We start from the raw sequence: 22,608 nt of genomic DNA, 5'->3' as shown, positions 1-22,608 counted from the left end.
TGCCAAGGATGTTCAATGACAGCCGGGACCTACAGTTTAACGTGCCATCCGAAACACAACCAATGGTGTCTAAGATATACTTAGAAAGTACATACAAACTTAGAAAAGTTGCATTGGTACTTGCCCGACCTGGGATCGAACCCGCGCCCTCATACTTGAGAGATTGGTTCTTTACCCACTAGGCCACCACTACCTCCAAGCATAATAATAACAAGTCTGATTACACACATAGGTTTTTACAATTAAGGTGGGTTGTCCATATGAAATTGATTTTATTTGTTGAAAGTCGGATCGTTAAAATTATGAAAAAAATACAAAACATTTTATTTTATCTGCCAAAATATAAATAAACAAACGAAAGGTGCAATATCCCTGTAAGAGGAAAGTTACAGACCCGTCACATGTCAGGTGTTCCAGACTTATTACTCACACTTGACTCTCGATCACGGCTTGACTGATATCCAATAAATACTTCATTCAAGCTGACCTCCTTACAATGTTTTACAATGTCCACTTCAACTTGGAACTTAGAACTTATGAAGCTAAATTCAACTGTATTGCCCTAGACATATGATTCACTTTACGTTTGGCAAAGAATGCCACCTTGAACTTTCGAGTTACACTGACCGTTCTCAAAGTCCCTTCAGTTAGTTTTTTTTTGGCGCAAGTTCAAGAATTCACTTTTGTTTGAGGCTTGCGAAGTGATGGAATAGTAATGATCGTATTTTCTTGTTGTTTTGTTAATTAGAGAAATGGAGCTCTCTCTGATACTTTCTTGGACATTTCAAACTTGGCATACTTAGACTAAGTCGCAATTTCAATACATAATATGTATACTTAAAAGCATTCTGTGCAACAAGCATAATTTTGAGATATAAAGCCTATTCTGAATCTTCAGGAGTCAGAACCGATGAATATTTTTCAAAATCGGTGTCGTAGTAAATGTCCTGAAAGTTTTAACTCCGCTTGAGTTACAATCAAAATTCACTGCGTGAATTCCTGTCGCCTACTCAAAAACATGTTTTCAAAGCAATATTTCAAGCAACTTTCAACAACTCAACATGCATTGATAACCGAACAACCATTCGATTAACATTTACTGCAAGTACAAAAGAAAGTCGTCAATAATCAAATCACAATTTCGAACTTTTATTACCATCTTAACCTATATAAAGTGGTACATTTACTACTGTATTTAATCCTAAGGTAGTTTAAACAGCCTACTGTTTTACTCCTTTGCACGTTTCGCGGTTTATTTAGTCTTAGGGTCTAAACGGCTCGAAATTTGAACCCGAACTCGTGACTCAGGTCTCGTCAAACGGGTTCCAATATGGCCGACACAGTTGTAAGGTGAACTGCAATAATGTCGGCACTATAATTGATTGGTGCACAACTTTAATGGCGGTCAATCGAACCTTGCGTTTTTAATGATATTGACTAAATAGGCTAGTTTCCTAAAAAATAATAATTAGTCCGTCTTGTAGATTGTCCAAAATTAAGCGATACGTATTTTTTCTTTTTTAAATTGGATCAGAACTTGTTAAGATATAGCGTGTTAAAGTTGAGTGTGACGTCACAAGTTGCTACAATTTTCAGGACACTGTGACGTAAAAGGCCCCCACTCCTAATTTTTGAAGTGTATTATCTTTGTCATTTTATGTTTAATTAAAAAAAGAAAAAATACGTATCCAATATTTTTTGATTATCTAAAAAGCGGACTAAATATTATTTCATTATTTCGACCCTGGACACTACCCTGGGTTTTTGGTGCTTCCGAGTTAATTGTTCGATTTGTATAAGAAGGTTTATTTTGGGGTATTGGGTGTAACTTATGACGTCAGTGATATTATTTTTGTCATCATCATCATCCTCCGAGCCTTTTCCCAATCATGTTGGGGTCGGCTTCCAGTCTAACCGGATTCAGCTGAGTACCAGTGCTTTACAAGAAGCGACTGCCTATCTGACCTCCTCAACCCAGTTACCCGGGCAACCCGATACCCCTTGGTTAGACTGGTGTCAGACTTACTGGCTTCTGACTACCCGTAACGACTGACAAGGATGTTTAATGACAGCCGGGACCTACAGTTTAACGTGCCATCCGAAACACAGCCAATGGTGTCTAAGATATACTTAGAAAGTACATACAAACTTAGAAAAGTTGCATTGGTACTTGCCTGACCTGGGATCGAACCCGCGCCCTCATACTTGAGAGGTTGGTCTTTTACCCACTAGGCCACCACGACATATATTTAGATATTATTTTTGTCCTTGATTATAAATATGGAATTGGCCCAAAAGATATTTTTTTTCATTCAAATTAAGTCTCCGTATAGTAAGTAAGACAATTTTATAACAAAGTTCACTTCAAAAGTTTATTTCAGTTTTACAATTAATTGTGAAAAGTTTTGGGTGCACAATTGGTGTCTTCGCCCCACATAGCGGGTCTTCACTGATGATATCTTTGCTGTTCCTACTTCCCTGGTAGGTACTCGCGACTTTATAGAAGACCCTGATTTTGCCATGCTACATATACACAGCAGCTTTATAAATAAACTAGCCGTTTTCCCGCGGTTTCACCCGCGTCCCGTGGGAGCTACTGCCCGCACCGGGATAAAATATAGCCTATGTTACTCGCAGATAATATAGCTTTCTAATGGTGAAAGAATATTTAAAATCGGTCCAGTAGTTTTTGAGTTTATCCATTACAACCAAACAAACAAACAAAGTTTTCCTCTTTATAATATCAGTATAGATGACCTACTTAGTTTTTGAAAAACTAATTTCATGAATTAACGTTTGGAATCTATTGAGTCACATCATAAATACTCTACTTTTGTATTAACATTACCGTATTAGATGTTTACTCTTGATATAGCTTGATATGTACAATTTGTATTGACGCTTATAAGAATCCTTAAAACCATACAATTGACGGAATTTATTGCAGTTTTGGCAATATATTGAAGTAAATTATACGAAAAAGCTATTTCCCTCCATAATGTTCATGCATTTTCTTCTTAGACACTAGCTACATAAGTACAGTAAGTAATTTATGCGGCTGATCTCAAACACTTGCAAATGTCTACATTATACAAGTTGAATCAGGTTCATCCTAAATTCAGCAGCACTGATTCAACGACCGATTTCACAGAACAAATAATCTTCGTACAATGACTGCCAAACAAAGTTGAAGACGGATAAGTATCTCTACATGACTCAGTTGCTTTAGTATGACGTGATAAACAAGCAAGTTTAGAAAGAAAAAATATTATTATTAGTAAATTATTATTCATTAACTTTTACTAAATCATTAAAAAAAAATATTTGTATATTTGTATTTTTTTAAGTAGTTCGAATAACTGAAACTTGACGAACCATCGAACTTTTTATTTTGAAATTATTCGCATAAAAGTAACGAAAATCATGTTAATTTGACGATTAGATTTCAAAAAATAATTTTATTTCTAAAAATTTATTTTTTTTTTATTATTTTTAGCCCATACTGTCCCACTGCTGGGCAAAGGCCTCCCCATCTTGCTTCCACACTTCTCGATCTTTCGACCGAGCCCACCAGTCTCGACAATAGGCGTCAAGGTCGTCACGCCATCTCTTCCGGGGCCTACCCCGCCTGCGGTGTCCATCCTGAGGTGTCCACTGAGCGACGATAGTGGCCCATCTTTCCGGATGCATTCGGCTGACGTGTCCGGCCCAGTTCCACTTTAATATTGCCGACTTTCGGCCCACATCAGCGACTCCCGTTCTGGAACGTATGTCGGTATTTCGTACACGATCAGTTCGTCTAATACCTAAAAGGCTACGTTCCATCGCTCTTTGGCAAACCTTGAGCCTGGACTTCTGACACTCGGTGAGGGACCAGGTTTGCGCACCATAGGTTAGGACGGGCAAGATACACATGTCGACTAACTTTCGCTTGAGTGAAAGGGGAAGATCCCCTTTCATGTAGTGCTTCATGGACCAGTAGCTCTTCCAGGCGTTCTCGATGCGGCGATCGATTTCTTTCTCTTGCCTGTTATCGAAGGAAACTAACTGGCCCAAGTAGATGTACTCGTCGACATAGTGTAGAGCTTGCCCATCTACCTCAACCCTACCTTTCGTGCTGTTAGTCATCGTATGTGTCTTGCTCATGTTCATTTGAAGTCCAACCTCTCGGCTTGCCCTGCTCAGGTCTTGGAGCATTTCTTGGAGCTCTGCTGAAGTAGACGCAAAAAGAACGATATCGTCAGCAAACCGCAAATTTGTCAGCCTTTTGTTACCGATGACGATGCCTTTAGATGTCCAGGGCACGGTGAGCTTCCTGAAGACTTCTTCTAGTGTACAGGTGAATAGATTAGGGGAGAGCGGATCACCCTGTTTTACGCCCTTCTCTATTAAAAATGATGGACCAGAGGAAAGTACTTTAATCGATGCAGTGCTGGCCCTGTAGACTTCTTCCAGAAGCTTTATATATGTCTCATTTATTTCTTGTGCGCGTAAGGATGTAAAAATCGCCGTGTGTTTGAGACTGTCAAAAGCCTTGGAATAATCCACGAAAGCCAGGTACAACGGTTTGTGGTACTCATTATATTTTTCTATTATCTGGTTTAGTGTAAAGAGATGGTCGGTCGTGGAGAAGGAAGGGCGAAATCCAGCCTGTTCAACTGGTTGATGCTTGTTTAGTTGGCCTCTTATGCGGTTATGTATAACTTTAATGAACAATTTATATAGGTGGGAGATTAGGCTTATAGGTCTATAGTTATTAATTTCAGATTTGTCGCCTTTTTTGTGGAGGAGAATGATATTGGAGTGGGCGAATTGTTTTGGTATCTGACCGGAATACAAAATAGAGTTGAAAAATTTTGTGATGTGGGGTGTTAAAGTGCTTTTGAATAGTTTCAGTATCTCGGTGCTGATATCGTCGTCTCCAGGACTTTTGCTATATTTTAGGCTTTTTAAAGCTATATCGATTTCGCCCCTAGTGATGGGTGGGATAGTGTCAGGGCAGAGGTATTCAATAGGGTCTGAGGGTCGTGAAGAATCTGTATATAAAGTTTTGTAAAATTCAGTACATATTTGGGTTATTTTATCTCTGCTATGTTGTTTAACACCATCTTTGTCGCGCAGACATGTCAGCCATGTTTTGTTCCTAGAAATGCCATTTTTTGCCGATCTAAGTGATCCACCTCGCTCTAAAGCAGTTTTAATTAATTTTGTGCTATAATTTCTTATATCTTTGCGGATATTTCTTTTTACTTGCTTGTCCAAATTCCTGTATTCATCTGTTTGCCAAACTGTGTCTGTCCTTTTATTAATCAATGATATTGTATCATTACTCAATTTATTTGTTTTTTGCCTATTTGTTTTTATTTTGTTTGTTGCTGTTTTTATGCATTCTTTAATGGTATCATATTGTGCTTGTGGGTCATGTGTTCTATTGTCCAGTATATCGAAACTATTTTTAAGATCTAATTCAAAGTTTTCCCAGTTGCCAAGTAGGATTTGTTTACTTAAAGATTTTATTTGCTTGCAAAATAGTTGTTGTCTATGAATTTTAAAGTCAAATATTAGTCTTGCTCGAAGAGGTCGGTGGTCGGAAGAAAATTTTATTTTATTTATAATCCCAACATCTTTTATTGGGTGCTTGCAGGAAGATAATATAAAATCAATTTCGTTTTTTGTTCTACCGTCTGGAGACATCCATGTCCATCGACGCTGTGGCTTTTTTGTAAAGTACGTGTTGCTGATGCTCAACATTTGGCCGAAGGCGAACTGAAGAAGACGATTGCCCCTCTCATTGCGAGTTCCTAAGCCATGTGGGCCGATTATTTGGTCGTTATCCTGTTCTTGTCGAAAACCGATCTTGGCATTGAAGTCGCCTAGGACAATATTAAACGTGCCCCTGTTGTCATCGCAAGCCTTGTTAAGCAGGTCGTAATAGTCTTCAACGTCGTCGTCAGAGTAGGCAGATGTTGGTGCATACGTCTGGACTAGTGTTAAAGTTTTGGTTTGTGTTAACCTGAACTTAAGAACTGCAATCCTCTCTGAATAGCCCCTGAATTCTAAGATGTTATTTTTCCACTTTTTGGCAACCAGAAAACCTACTCCATGGAGACCGCCCCCAGTGCCAATGTGAAAAAATATACTATCATCCCTCTCTTCGGTTATTTCTCCCTCCCTTCTCACTTCTGAAAGACCTACAATGTCCCAACGGATGTTTTTAAGAGAGTTTTCCAGTTCTATTAAGCGCTCGTCTTTTAGTAGTGTTCGGACATTATAGGTTAAGACGTCAAGCTTATCGGTATCCAGTAAAACGTTAGCTGTGGTTGTTTGACGGGGTGTCGATCTCGCCCGGAGATTGTATACGCCCCGGGTCCCAGCGCCGGGCTGGCTTCCGTCAGAGGCAGCTCGGCCACTGGGGCCGCCGGGCACTTGGGGCCGAACTGTGGGTGTGTTACTCATGGGGGTTTGGACCGTGTCCCACCATGCTGGTCCAGTGCACGGTTGGTGGGTTGGTCGCCAGAGCCTCGTCTGTTGTTTAGCAGGGTGCACCACGAGCAGGAGAGGTTGACTTGGATCCCGAAAGATGTTGTTTGGGACCCCATACCCCATAAAAAAAACTTTTTAATTCATTTTGTTGGATTGCTTGAAGAAGTACAAGGTAGCGAAATGTACTCTTGAGATGGTCACTAAAATTAACAAAATAATTTGTATGTACATACATATGCATCGATATTATTATTCTTATTATAAGCAGCCGATGTGCTTAACTACGGGTTACTAAGGATTTTTTAAAACTTAAACGCTATAAGTTGTTAAATTTCCAAAAAGGTTTCTAAGTTTTCTGATTGGCAATGGCTGTTCTTGGTTCGAAACATATTTCCAAAAATAAAACTCAGAAGCTAAACTTAGCGAGCATTTTAGTTGTAAGTCGCCGTTTACAGGCTACGAAAATAACTTTCACGGCAGACTTATCCTATTATTATGTACATTAAAAGTTCAGAGGCTGAGCATCGAGCATCGTGTCAAGTGGTCCGACCTTTTCGCTTCACGGTGGTATCTGACCTTTGTGCATGGGAACTCCGTGGCTTCTTCTGTAGCAAACTAGTGTTGGATATACACTTCTGGGTTTGAATGAAGAATTTGTAAATGGAGTGGGTGTAGTCAGCAATGTAAAGAGTTGGAGATTTTCCTAGTGTTCGTGAATATGCTATGTATTTTTTTTGGGTTTGCCATAGTTTCTCAGAAGGGTAATTCTTTCTACTTTTCTTAGCGTCTTTTTCAAAAGATTCTATTTTGCTTTTCAAATTCCACAAAGTTTTTGAGTTTATCGCAAACAGACAGAAAGACGCGGCGAGACTTTGTCTTATAAATTTATAGATTTATTTAAATAAGTCAATTGCTTTATAAATGAGAATGTATAACTGGTCAGTGTGGTGTTCAAAATGGAATATTAACTAAGTAGCATAATGAAGTGTTGCTCCAATAGATATATTCTGCAAACCTTTCTTACTGCTCATTACAAAGTCTCTTACGTTTGTAGCATAACATTAGTTATGTGTTAATGCTTATTTTGATATTCATTAGGAATCGATAAGTAGCCTCAAGATTTTTTTATACATTTTGATATCTAATGCCTACATTAAATAACCAAAATCATTATGAAATTCTTGGCGACGAATTTCATATTTTGGCTTTCTATTTGCAATTTATTTGTTACGCCTCAGGGCACAGTTTTGTTGAAAACTTTTCTATCATACTTAGGTATACATAGAAAAGTAGAAGTTACAGTCCAAAAGCCACTCCGTCTTACCACAAAAACTTTTAAACGTCAGTTTATGCCTTGTCTAAAAAAATGTCAAATTATGACGTTGACATATGGTTCATTTTGCAGCCAAAATTTTATTAGACAAGTGTAAAACAGGGTTTAAAGTTTTTGTAGTAAGGCCAATTAAGTTTAAAATTTTCCGAATTTCACAGAGAGTATTTTTTCTAAGCATGTTCCCATATATTTTTTCCGACATAAAGAAAATCTTAATGCTGGACCTACCATAAACAATGCTACAGTTTATCAACCTGTTTAGGAGATAACGTCTAGATTGTAAATAACTCAGTTTGCCAATAGAGACAGCGGCCTTGCTTTCAAAAAATGCAAGACTTGGACTGGATTTGAAATAGTTTTCTTATAATACCAAACTCTTTGTTTAAAATACACTGATTGTTTTTATTGAGATCAGTAAACATAACGCTGGTTTTGGACAGTATTGGATAACAACTATTTAGTTTTGTCGTTTTGTCGCTGTGTTTCTGGTCGTACAGCCCGTGTCATGTTTCAATCAATAAATGTTTACAGTTTTATCTGCATTTTGGATTTTCGAATGATGCATTTTGTTTTTGGAAACTTGTTTGAGTTCAATCATTTATAGAGAAAGCAGGTTTTTTTTTAAGCTTAATCATAACATGCTTGTATTAAAAATGGTGGAACTAGTTTTGAAAAACTTATCATCGTATAGTTATCGGCACGAATCTTGAGCTCTGACCTACATCTGCGCAGAAGTGATTTATTAGCAAAGAACCAATCCCGAGTGACGGCTATGACGCGATGCACTGCGGGCCAATCACCGCTTTAGCCCGCCCCCGCGCCTCACTTCATACCACAAAAGGGACCCAATAAATTACTTCTGCTCAAGATTCGTGCCGATAACTATATCTACAGGAAAAAGTCTTCTCAGGTTATCCTGGTAACATTACCTATTTAACATTACCTAAGTTCATTAATATAGGTATCTTTAAATAAGTTTAAGTAGGTATAAACAATATAAGAAAAATGTATCGACTGCTGTTTACGTCTGCGAATATATCAGGTTTGCATTTAAGTATTTCAATTTCGGTATACAACCAAAACGAATGCAGCCTTGTCATATTGACCTTCTCGTAGTAAAAGAATATCAATATTAAATAGGTAATTAAAACGAATTCATTTTGATCAAGATCTGTACTACAGAGTGGGGGCAATATAAATAAGTAGGTGCCTACCTACAGGATTTATACCAAATTATAAAGGCAATTTCTTTTTTGGCGCTCGTCAGAATCGCAGACTCTTCAACAAAAATAATCATCATAGTTCAATTTTATTACTGAAGGTTTAAGACCATTTCGAAATTATTTAGCAATTAAAATCTACATCAAATTAAGTTAATATTAATTCAACTCATAAAATAACATACATTTTTAAACAATCACTAAGTAAGGATAAAAATACGATAAAACTTTTCTTTTATTTATATTGTACAATAATAACAAGGCCCAAGTTCACCGCCTACATAAACGTCCGTTTTTCTTAAATCAACTATTTATTTTCAAACTTAAACGTGAATATTTGTACTAAACAGTTATTTTAAGGAAACTGACATTTTTGTTTTGGTGTACTTCGGCTTAACAACTGTTTCGAACCGGCATGCAGACAGTTTTAATAAAATTGCGTCAAAGAGCGACAACAAAAGTTGCATAACTGTTGAAAACCAGATCACTTGGTATTTATAGATATCTTTGGAAATTCTGGTGTTGTAGGGACGAGTTCTTGAGGTTTTATTTATAGAATGTAGTTTATGATTAGCTTATTAATATTAAGTCAGGATATACTTAATAATGTGTGTACCTCTTGAAGAGGCCCATTAAGAATAATGTCTAACAGAAGGGGATAGCTGCCATTGGACAAAGGAAACAAGGAATTAGAAATAATATTTTTATTAAAATAATCATAATTTATTTACAACATATAAAACTACAAATTAACATAAGTAATAGGAAATTGAAGGCTACCTACATAGTTACTTATTTTAAACTTAGTTTAGGGTACTAATATACATACAAATAAAACATACTAGTTTATTAACAAAGATGTAGTAATAAAACTTCGCATTGCATCGAAAACAGCGATGTCCATTATTATAATTAAAAAACATTAATGCAGAATATCTTTCCATGACAGCCTCACCATAATATGAAGAAGAAAATAAATATTGATTAAATGCAAGAAATAAACCTTTCTGTCTATGACAGGTGCTATCTCAAACGATATGTTACTGAAGTTCTCGTCCTACATGAATATTGTAAAAGCCTGAGCATCTGTGGCCAAGGGTACCATAAGTGGTTGTTCCATTCTTAGGAACTCTGGCCGAGGCGATCAATCTCAAAATGGTGCACAGTCATATGAGACCCATATCTATTTTCTTAAAGCAAACTTGAAATATCTTAACTTACTTAAAATTTCCTAATCTAACCAAGTCTATAGCCGAGGCTGTCACAAAAAGATATACACCACAGTCTAAAAAGACACTACAGCTAACGTTAACCTACTAGGCATTACAACTCTACGTATTATAAGCTCCTCTGTACCTGTGGTCGAGGCTTCCATAGGTGGGTCTGTAACGAGGAGTTCGCTGACTCCAAGGACTGCGCCTGTTCTTGTAGCTGGAGCAAGCTATGAGGCTGTTCATAGCGGGAGGACGGGATTGTTCCACGCTGATGCCGCAACGACGGCTGGAAGAGGTGAAGTGAGTGAGTGGAAGTTTCTAGAGATTGTGAGATGGTTGTGGGTGTGGATAAAGATGGTGTTATAATATAGTTGTGTGGAGGATTTTGTGAATTTAAGACAAGAATTATGCCTTAAATGGGTGCCTAGCAATGGGAAGGATAGAAACTGAGCGGTTATTATTTGTTCAGGAACCTTAAAGCTTAAGTATAATAAACAAGACGAAATTTGTGTTATTGTAATCTTATAGTAATGATTGAACTTTACTGGTAATCATATTAATTATTTTTGTTTGGTTAATTATTTGGTTTCCTCTAAGATTTATCTGTTGACACTATTGTGGACTCTTTCTTATCTAATTCAAATGATACTGCGATCTAACATGGAACTTACCTCCTAGTTCTATCCTGCTGTAGAGCGTCACCGACGATCATGTTTTCAACCAGTGGGTCTGCCACCGTGCATCGGCTGGACCATCTTAGACATTAAGTACACAAATAAATACATAACCGTCACGTCTTTAATCTTTCAAAATAAATAGTTTAAAAAAGTAGAAGTTGCCTACAGGAATTTAAAACAGTTTAAGTGTCGTCGACCAAAAGGGACCAAATATCTTTCTACATCTGTTGCGTTTAGCATAGAAGTAAATACGCAGAGCTCGCGACTAAACACCAGTTGTGGATTCATAAGATTGAAGAACATGAAATAATACAACACGATACGTGTTATTGTGATATTTTAACCACCACCAAGATGGACGCGATCTTATATGTTTGGTGAAAGAGTACTTGAATTCGGTGAAAGAGATTCTGATAGGAAGGTGATAAACTTCAATGGATGTAACATTATTTTATAGCGTAATTGGGCGGGGTCCTTGATTTTAGGAAAATATTCGACATACCATGAGCTTTAAATAACAGTTAGGAATCGATGTCATATGAAAGGTTCCCAAAAAGGGGCATAATGATGGTTGCTTTTTCATGACGTGACGGTTATATTGTAAAGTTACCTGCTGATGATGATGATAACATGGATGACCCACAACACCAGCGATCGGCATCCTTAAAATGTCTCGAAAATGTATGAACGTGAAATAATTACCTCTTAGTCCTAGGAGGTGGTAGGAACTTGTCTCCAATGAGTACACTCTCGTCAAGGGTTCCGTCAATTTGAAGCAAATCTCCGGCGGATACTGAGACATCCATCTTGGAGGAGCGGTCGCAGGTCCACGTGAACATTAGCATCATCACCATCTGTTACAAACATGTAAATGGGAAGTGTCGTAAATGGTAGGTATATAGTGTAAATGGAAGTTATCTTAGCTTCAGTAGAAATATTTAAGAATCGTACCCGAAACACTTTATTTATGATTTGTCGAATTTTGATTAACTTATTTTTTATTGAGACATGAAGGAATAAGGGCTAGTATTCTTAAAGTAACTACAATATTAACTTATATCATCCACGAGCTTTGTAAAAAATTCACACGTTTTGAGAATAGAGTAAAAGAGATGCTCGGAATAGAATAGAATAGAGTTATTAATTTGTAAACTTGAGTAGGACACAAGTTTTCTGATTTTGTTTATTGGTACGATATACTATATTTTCAGAATCACAAATCGTAACGCTGTAATTAAAAAGACTGACTCACCGTAACCACATGCAGAATAAAAACGAAGAGTGTAGAGTTTCGGAAGCCTATAGAGTCGAACAGAAGACCAGACACAGTGGGCCCGATGAATGCGCCCAGAGCGAATGTTGATGTCCACATCCCCGAGACCAGCCCGTACGTTTCTATGGAGTTCGGAAGACCACTGGCACTGAGGGAGATAAAGTGTTGGTTATACGTAGAAGCCTAGAAGGGCCGACTCCAACATAGTTGGGAAAAGGCTAGGCAAATGATATACTTACCTCCCCACTCAGAGACATTTAATGATTACTTAAGTCACTCCTTAGTGACGGAATGTCATACAAATCCTTTACTAAGGAATGGCTTAAGTAACCATTAAATGTCTCTGAGTGGGGAGGATAGAAGGGTCTGAAAAAATTCTTGTAAGCACGGACTTATTCCATATGCGAAAAAAGTGTGATGATGTGTGGTATTCAAGAATTTTGGGTTTTTATTTGTTATTTGAGAAACCCTAAAGATGTTTGAATATATTTTGTAAAACGGATAAAAACATTACTCACGGTAGATGTAATTCTGCATATTTACATCGAGTTTTTTTTTACTACATCCAAATTAAACATCTCAGTTATTGACCCTCAACGATTAGGCATACACACTTTGATTTTGAAAAAGACACCGCAATTAATCCGTCATTATTTAGGTTGCTTTTTCCTCTTGCAAAAAGTAAGCAAAAGTCAGCGGTTTTTTAAGTTGACAAGGAAAGAAACAAATGATTGTTATTGGGAGTTTGGGTGAATATTCAACAAAAAATGTGAGTAATTTGCTCCTTGCTCATCATTATATTTAGATTAGAGAGGAATTCCTGTTGTTTTTTTCTTTACTCATTTATATTTTCTTTCGTTTCTTTTGTACTGTCACAGATAATAATGTTAAAGTAGCAGTGTTTGCAGCCTATTATTAAAATAAGGACGGCATGCTTCTACTGGAATTTCATAATTTGAATGACGTCATCGGGGACATAGTTTGGAGAGGTGCCGTCTATGGACCTGCATATTTTAAAAAGCTATGGGCATAATTTGGATTAGATTCATTATCTTACATCTTGGAATCTAGTATATAGTTTTATGAATTTCCTAAGGCATGTCCTAATTTTTTATTCTTTCCAACAAATAATGAATAATTGGCTAAATAAATGAGATTACTTACATAGCAGTAGATAGTGCATCTGAGAAGGAGGCGACGAGCTGACTGCCCATACCCAGCCCGTGAAGGATCAGACCTAGTACTACTGCCCACATCTGCCTGTAATATAACGCAATTGACATAAAAATACGCTGAAATGTTTTATAAATCGTTAATTTTTAAATTGTGTTTGAAAGAAATAAGTTTGAACTAAGTTTTAAAACAGTAATTCGTAAGATTGCCGCGCCAATTTCATCAGGCGTTAAAACATAACATAATCCGAGATTCTTTACTTGATGATTTGACGTCATTAAGCTATTCTCAAGTTGCCCATCATCTATGACCCTTATGGACTCCCCCGAGCAGTTTAAGGCAGGACGCAAGCTTCTTCTTACATTAACCTACCAGTAATAAGTTATTCTTCCAAGAAAAAAGAATACTTACGTGTTCATATCAAAGAATGGCGCAGGTCCTATGAGTAAGAAGCCACCAGCCACGAACGCACAGCCCACAGCGATGACGTACTTAGGCCTTATGGCGGGGTGGTCGCACAGCCAGCCCCAGCCGGGCGCTGATATCGCGTATAGACCGCCGTTGATCACGAACATGAGCCCAAGGACCATGGATGAGAATTGGAACTGGGAATAGAGGTATTAAGTTAGAGATACTGAAGAAGACGCAAAAGATTAGATTGATGAAGTCCTTATTGTGGGGGTCTAGATTTATGAACGTTACAATCAGCAATGTAGTTTCCCTTTCCTTAAATATCCTTTTACTTAAAGCTTTCACAGCGACCTCCTCGAAGATTCAAGTTATTGGTAATCAAAATGTCATTATAACTGGTCGACCCGTTCAGTCGCACAGATATATAAAAAAGATTTATTTTTTTAAGATAAATAGGCGAGGTGGGATAGATTTAGGTACAAAACTCTAAATACGGGTAAAATGGAAAACAGCGAAAGATGATGCTACTAAATACAAGCTAAAACTTACTTGACGCAGATGTGGTTCGAGCGTCGCCTGCAGAAATCCTATGCTCATGCTGGTGACCATGATACTGAGTGCCGACAGCGACACGCCAGGCACTTTCAGCAGGGAGATCATTGAGGCTGCGAAAGATAATAGAATGTATGTATATGAATAGATAACAGAATAATTGAACAGACATTTACATTAATAAATTTTTGAGAAACTGAAAAAATACCTACATGATAATAGCCTTTCTTGGCAGTTGGGAAAAAAAATGTACCCAGATTACCTACTGGGAATCTACTGAAAACTCCTAGCAAATATATGATAGTGAAATACAACCGTACGATACTACAGTAGGTACGTTATTTTTACTTCCTTGCAAATATGCATCAAACAGTCTTAAAGCAATATCATATTACTGACAGATACAGCAATTTAAAGTACCTATTTATAATATATTTCATCTTTAAGTTACAGAAAAATAAGTACCTGCATTAAAATTGAAATCGTAAATAGTAACAAACTTAATAAATTCTTTGAACTTACGTCCACCAGGCTTAAGATCCTCATCATCATGGTTCCTCGGCAGCACGAGGCAGCTCATGACAGCGGCACAGAATAGCGCTGAACCCAACACGGCGAAAGGCAAGGAGTAACCTCCATAGTCATATAGAGCACCACCCAACGTTGGGCCCACGATCAGGCCTAGACCGAAGAAGGTTTCTAAAGATGCCTGGAATTAAAGAAAAACCTAATTACTTATTTAGTGCTTAATTATGCTAACAATTATATGCCCACACCCTATTTAAAGATCTATCTAGTTAAATCTATTAGTTAAATCTTTGTTCTGAAGCAGTATGAATAAGTATTGTTGACTTTCTGCATTTCATCCGAGAAGGTGTTTTATAGTGTGGATTTACAACTTTGCTATTTAATTATGTCAGGCGTTTTCATTTCGCTAATTAAATTGTAATATTCATTGTAGCTTCATTTCGATGTAATCATAACGCTTTAGTTCTTATACAAAAAAAAATGCGTACAAAACTAAAATCGCAAATAATACAGCATGATTCAAAGAATATGGCAACAACAATGTTTGCAATGTAGCTCAGTGCATTCAAGTAGGTACCTACTCGTGATGTTTAAAAAAAAAGTATGTCTTGGGGTCTTTTATAGTTTGAATTCAAAGTACAAATCAATATTAATATTTAAACTATTAACACACAAGGCAGGTCAATAACACTCTATCAGTAAGTCCTACTGGGATCAATGTTTAGAGCGATTATCACGACCCGCAGTCGAACGTTAATCTTAGCAGTTGCGTATTACATCTGATGTAATTCTGTTTGACTTTTAACTGTCATTTTGGATGATGAAAGCAGTATCTAGGACACGTAGGGCAGAGAAAAGTTATTTGTGAAAATAGTTCAAACTATTCTAAAAAACTGTTCTTTAATTATTTGTTGTCAAGAGTTACTTACCTTATAACCTTATAATTTAAAACTTTAACGAAGACTTATTTAATAGTTTTAGTAAAATTAAATATCAGCAAATAATTTTGTTACAAATTTTTGGTTCAAGTAACCTAACAAACTTTTTTTTAATCACCAATCAGATAAAAAAAAATAAAGCTCAGGTAGGCCTGTTCTATTCTGCCCTATTCTAATTAAGAAGGTCATATTATGTTTGACAATACAAAATTATCTCTTAAAAAAACCGGCCAAGTGCGAGTCGGACTCGTGCACGAAGGGTTCCGTAAATTACAGTTAAATCAACCTATCTCAAAAACTATAAGAGATACTTTGATCAAACCAAAAATCGTTGAAAGAGTTAATTAGCATGCATCACCTCTATTTTTTTTAGAATTTTATACCCCGTAGTTATAAAAATAGAGGGGGGGGGACATACTTTTTACGACTTTGAGAGCTGATATCTCAAAAACCGTTCACTTTAAGAAAAATGTTTTTTAGAAAACTTTATATCATTTTAAAAGACCTTTCCATTGATACCCCACACGGGTATGTACATCGAAAAAAAAAATTTCATCCCTCAGTTACATGTATGGGGGGCCCCACCCCCAATTCTTTTTTTTACTATTTAGTGTCATATTTTTGTAGCGGTTCATACAACACATATTCCCATCAAATTTCATCACTGTAGTACTTATAGTTTCCGAGTAAATCGGCTGTGACAGACGGACAGACGGACAGACGGACAGACGGACATGACGAAACTATAAGGGTTCCGTTTTTGCCATTTTGGCTACGGAACCCTAAAAAAGAAGAGTTTGAAAAGTACGTTATTGTCATGATATTTATTTCAATTAATATTATGCTTGTTTAATTAATAATGACTTACAAACATAGTAGCCACGTTGTTGGGAAACTCCTTGGCTATGATGGCGAAGGATGCAGTGAGGAAGGCGGCGTTACCCATCGCCTCCACAATTCGGATGATGAAGCTCAACGTGATGAACGGTACATGACCTTCCACCTTATCCAACATCCTTTAAAATAAACAAACACTATGTTTTAAAACAGCAAAAGTTTTTAGAATAACGTAAGCGTAGTAATAAAATAAAAATAAAATCTGATATGAAAACTTTTTGGTGCAGACAATCAAAATATTTAAGCGGTAGCTGGCCACTTTCGCACGAAAAAAATGTTTGATGCCATTAGAGTTTATTTTTAATATTTTCTTTTTCACTATTTAAATGGCTTGTGTTAATTTTTTCGTGCAATTTCAGCCAGTTTCGAGACTATAAATTGAATTAAAAACTTTTTACAGAAAATATTTTTTTGTGGTCAGATAGGCAGTCGCTTCTTGTAAAGCACTGGTACTCAGCTGAATCCGGTTAGACTGGAAGCCGACCCCAACATGATTGGGAAAAGGCTCGGAGGATGGATGGATTTTTTTGTGGTAAAAATATTTTTTGTTTTATTGAATGTTTGTTAAGGTGTGTTTTCTCATTTATATCATTTATACATTCGGCAATTAATGATTAGTGTACTTTTAATTTATGCCTTTATACTTGGACACAGGTTTTATATCAAAAGATCAACTTACCCGAAGAAAATGGCACATGTTCCCGTAGTGAGGATGCCTCCATTGAACAGAAGCTTAGGACCTAGCCTATTTAGATGAGCACCATAAATAGGACTGACTAGAAACACTACTAGCTCAAATACTCCAAAAACCAGCCCAAACTCCGTGGCTGTGCAACCTTTTTTCTCTGCCTGAAATAAAGCAGATTAAAAAAATTTGGAATATAAGAAAATTGATACCTATAAGTACTGGAGATGGACATGAAGTCATTTGTTGTACAAACAACCGAATTATTATTTTTGTTTGTATTTTTGTAAAGAACAACATTCAGTTTACGTCTGCGTTTGTGGCAAAGAAATATGGCCACATCACGGCTATGCATTTATTTATTTAATTTTTTTCTGAATTATGTCATTATGTCCATATGTTTTTAAAATGACGTCTTACATTATCCAGCTCAAAGATCAAGAGCCAGAGAGTAACAGCATCCATGTAATACTTGTTGATATAAATTCTAGTCACAAGACTTACTAATCAATTAATAATTGCATTTAAATCAATTAATTTGTTATGTCAATGTTATAGGTTCGAGAAATTGTTTTTATTAGGATTATCTTTAGTAGCTAATCTTTGATTGCGTAATAGTATACTTACCTAGTTAAATGACCCGTGTTCTACTTAAGTGGTCTGGTAAGTATATACTACCTAAGTAAGAACTAAGAACGATATCTAGTCTTAGTAGTCATACTTTTTTAAGGTTCGGATTATTTACAAACTATTTTCGGAATTGACATCAACTGGAAGAAACTTAAATATAAGTTTGTGTTTAGACTTGACTTTATTCATATTGACGAGAATATGAAGTTCTGAAATTCTTTAAGTAATTTCAGAACTTAGAAACCAGTCGATTCCGTCACGAATAACGTAGATCTACGTGAAAAAGTACAAGGAAATTGTTGAGTAAGTATATGCTGGGGTTATTATGATAATGTTTGTCGAGCAGAAAGAGGTATCCAATCCAATTTGGTTCTCGAACAATCCCGAAGCCCCGACAGAACATTGAAGCATTCTACGACGAAACAGATGTGATCTCATTATTATAATATTTGTAAATATTGATGTGTTAATTGATCAATGAAGATCCCTCGTTATCACTCAAGAACGTGTCCTAATTGTCTCATTCCAGAAGTTATGAATGATAAGCTATTGTGGGCTATTTTTATATAAGATAAGCTATTTTTCTGGTTTTATTTACTCATTACATAATAGAAGGGGCTCGAACATTCACCGCTGATTGTGTACATATACATAAAATGCGACTAATAAACTCTAATAGAAAAGTATTCAGGATAGATTTTCTGAATTTTTAAAATTCAAATAATATTGAATTTATCCATGCAGTAGCACTTGTGAATTATTGTTAGGAATAAGTATAAATAACATTTATTCAAGTTGATTTTGTTCAGGTTTATTATAAAAGCTAGTTAGAAACTGGATTTCCATCGTCCCACCCGTGCGTGCGAGGTCAGAGACAATTAGCAAAAACTTACAAACTTACAAAAACAGGGTTTATTACAATTTCATAGTTGAATTTGAAGATGCCTGTGTGCCCAAAGTCGATATTCCTCAATCAGCTAGGAATCTTTGAAACGACACGTGAGTTGGCATACATACTGGGTATGATTGATGAAATCTCAATAGGAATTAATCAACAAAAATAGTCAAAATTATGACTTCACAAAATTGTTAATCAGTGTGGTAATGAAAATCAAGAGAGTGAAATTGATCGTAAATTATAATCAAATAGGCTGTAACCGCTTATATAACAGCTTAACCTTGAAACAGTTTAGAAATGACTATCACGGTCAGAAATACGCCTAGATTAGTTTTGTATCCAGAACCTATTCTGTTTACTTACAAGATTTCGGATATCAATTTTTATTATATAATTTGTTTTATATATATTTATTCGTAACCTGATTGGATTCATTCATTGGGCCCTTGATCACATTTTTATCTTAATAATTGTCATTTTTGAAGTTCGTAAAAATTTGTTTAAAAACATTCATAATGCAGGGTTTCTAGGGTTTTTTTTCACCTCAAATTTCTCCACTTTTAAACTCAAATTCCTTCATGCTAATAAAATATTGGTTTTGACATAAACATTATGAGATATAAGTTAAAAACTTTTGATACGCAAGTAATAAAGGCCGACGCATGGGTAGACGCATGCGCTCGCGCCTAGTGATGGCGTCGTGTCGATAAGGGCCGACTTTTTGCTCGAAGGTTATCGCACGGATACCCAGTCCACAGACACTAGCCAGAGATAGCTGTGATTTGCACGAGCTAGAAGTTGGTTGAGAGAAATGGGTTACTATGGTGATAATTTATAAAGGATATATACTTATAATTTTGAAAATATTATCTGAATAATACACCTAATATACCTACTAATTATACAACTTGAAAAAACAATCCGTCACTTATAGAATATTTTTGATTGTTTAGTTTTGCTGTAGGTACGAGGACAGGGTGACCATTTTATGCCAAAATGACTTGCTTCAAGACCTGGCAGTCATTTATACTTGATTTTTTTGTCTTTTTCAGTACTTTATGTAATTTATTCGAAATAAGATAAAATCATCATCCTCCGAGCCTTTTCCCCGACTTTGTTGGGGTCGGCTTCCATATATTATAAATAAGATAAAATGAAGTATTTAATAAAGAGAACTAAATACGGTTGTGCATATTCATATGTAAGCACATCTTTATAAAACACTTTTGAGAATTATTTTAAGGTGCGTATTCACTACAATTCCTCCTTGAGAGTACGGTGGACACACTCTAATATTTCAACATCTAACGACGGTTTATTAAAATAAGATATGCAAAATATTAGTAATAATATTATGTGTTCCAAGTAATTTCTATCAATTAATCATGTTCAAAGAGGTAATTTTTTTTATAACTCTCTCTGGATACTCCTCCCGCGTAACTTTCCCATGTAGGTTCCTTGACGAAGAGTCAAGGAACTTTGCAAGTAGTGTGAAAGTAGAGAATTTTGCCTTATAGGTACCTACTGATACTGATAATGGCTGATCACAGAAAGAGACTGGTCTTTATTTGTCATATTTGTCATTTTTTTGAAAATTATCATTAAAAAAAAAAGGAAATGGTACTGGCTACTAAGTTAAAACTCAAGATTTATGGGATGTTTTTTGTAATTATCATTCTACTTACTGTGTTATTTTTTAATTATTTCTAAACCGTTGGATAGTTCAACGACGAATAAAAAACATTTTTGTAATATATCAATCAATTGCAAACCCTAAAGATAAGTTAGTCAGCGTAACATTCATTAATTTAATAAATAGCCAAAGGTCAGTTTCAAAGGTTCCTATAGTTTACCTACCCATAAGAAAATGACGACCGCAAATCCTCTTAAATATAAAAAAATATTTACCTCCTGAGGATAAAACGGTGCTTGAAGTGCAACACATATTGCATTACAAAAATCAGCTATCGATATTACAACTATCGTCAACCACTGTCTCCGCGAAAAGTCGGCGAGACCCATTTTAATTTATTGTTTTTAAGTCTACTTAAAATAAATTGAAGAAAAGTTTTATTTATTTAACACTTGTGAAAAATATTTATCACCGTTTTAATAGAGAAATTATTTTCAACTCCATTATTTTAAATTAAAAAAGAAAATGTCGAAAATCACAGCACAATAAAAACACCCGTAAGGAGCTATTATTTGGAAGGCGGGACCGACACTAACTCTACACGTATCAATTTCTGGATAACAAGTAAATTATTACTATAACATTGTCACTATTATGAGCTAATTACTACAAAATTAGCGTTAAACAATTTTATTTAAGTAAGCATACATTGCTTGCTGACTATCCAGTTGTCTTTTCACCCAGGGAAGAACGCCAGTAATGTATCGTAAATTCTAGAAGATTCCGCCCTGACCAAGGTCAGTAAGCGTGTAGGGGTAATAAGTGAAGAAGTAATGACCGCGCTTACGATAAACGAGACTAAAATATCAGCGACAGATAATAATATTGTCATTAATACTTTTATGTTAATTAGACTTCTTGTAAACAATCGATTTGATTCGTAAAATTAAGACGTAAATGTGTGACGATAACTTTAGATACAGGTTAATAAGGTTCTCTGATAACTATTGATCTTCATGTTGTTTTACTGAACTACTTATGAAAAAGCTTTTTTGGGAACTGTCAAACTATCGATTTTCCTTTTTCACGATAAAGAATAATGAGGCTCAATGTTGATGCACTATAGTCGGGACCCTTCGCAAACGTCATAATTCAAGCTTTATCTAGAAAGCTAAGCTATTCCTTCACGACGGTGATGCACACTTGAAAAGTTGGTTTTTCGTCCCCTATATTAAAAAACGGAAGGCTTCGAAAAGGCAGGAAAACTGACGCTCCTCTCAACTACATCGTGCGAGGTAATTTGGTGATTTTTAATACAAAAAGTTTCCTGTTAAAAATCGGAAAAGTTCGAAGTTAAGATTTTGAAGTCCTCATTACATGGCTCTTGACATTGGTCAGTACAACATTGTTTTGGCGATAACTATCGGGATCACGTGTAAGCGTATCTGAAAACATATGTTACCGCATGTATTTTTATTGTTCAAGTTATTGCTTGTAAAGGCGATTTCAAAATGGAACTATAAAAAAATTTGGTACATAATACCTAGGTATATTGGTGGTAGTAATTAACTATCACTTGTCATATATATACCTACGTACATACTTTCCAAGGATTAAGTATTTTTTTTTATTAGAAACCTGAAGACTGGGAGAGAGAGGCTTTAATTAAATCGATGATATTTCTTTCCAGAGATTAAATTTTCGGTACATAAGATCGAATTCTGCATTAAAAAAAAAATTGCATTGCAGGCTGCTCGCAATCTGCAAACAATAAAACACGTCTCAAGCCATTTTCTGATAAAAAGTCACAGTTATTAGTGCGCCGCGTGTTTCTACACGCAAATCTGGAGAGGTCAAGTGACCCTCCCGATATGTCTCGATATTGACGAATTACTCCGATAATGTCCTAAAACTGAACAAAAAGGAGACAAAAGTACATAAAAATATTTGTGAACTGGCCAGCGTGGGATGCCTGGCGTGTTGCGGGAAATTATTCCAGCGGAAAATCGTCCAAATCAATTCACCATTTTCCTTAACCTCTTTTCAACCTATACATACAAATA

The 22,608-nt window shown here is 35.9% G+C and overlaps 1 protein-coding gene across 2 annotated transcripts; it reads right to left on the bottom strand.

Annotated features, from left to right (window-relative positions):
• Positions 1-9,764: 9,764 nt before the first annotated feature.
• Positions 9,765-20,957, bottom strand: LOC124640182 (MFS-type transporter SLC18B1-like). Of its 2 annotated transcripts, XM_047177852.1 has the most exons (11): positions 20,821-20,957; positions 17,379-17,548; positions 16,671-16,818; positions 14,859-15,045; positions 14,334-14,449; positions 13,785-13,978; positions 13,365-13,460; positions 12,180-12,348; positions 11,630-11,781; positions 10,922-11,005; positions 9,765-10,536 (listed from the first exon to the last, which is right to left on the bottom strand). In XM_047177852.1, the coding sequence occupies exons 1-11, from the start codon at positions 20,932-20,934 to the stop codon at positions 10,368-10,370; spliced, it is 1,599 nt and encodes a 532-aa protein (XP_047033808.1). In that variant the 5' UTR covers positions 20,935-20,957; the 3' UTR covers positions 9,765-10,367. The 2 variants fall into 2 exon arrangements, with proteins under 2 accessions (XP_047033808.1, XP_047033815.1); XM_047177859.1 differs by lacking the exon at positions 10,922-11,005.
• Between the last annotated feature and the right edge of the window lie 1,651 nt (positions 20,958-22,608).

The sequence above is a fragment of the Helicoverpa zea genome, chromosome 2 (genome assembly GCF_022581195.2).
Source record: "Helicoverpa zea isolate HzStark_Cry1AcR chromosome 2, ilHelZeax1.1, whole genome shotgun sequence".
Classification (NCBI taxonomy): Eukaryota; Metazoa; Arthropoda; class Insecta; order Lepidoptera; family Noctuidae; genus Helicoverpa; species Helicoverpa zea.
This window is presented reverse-complemented; position numbering and strand designations above follow the sequence as displayed.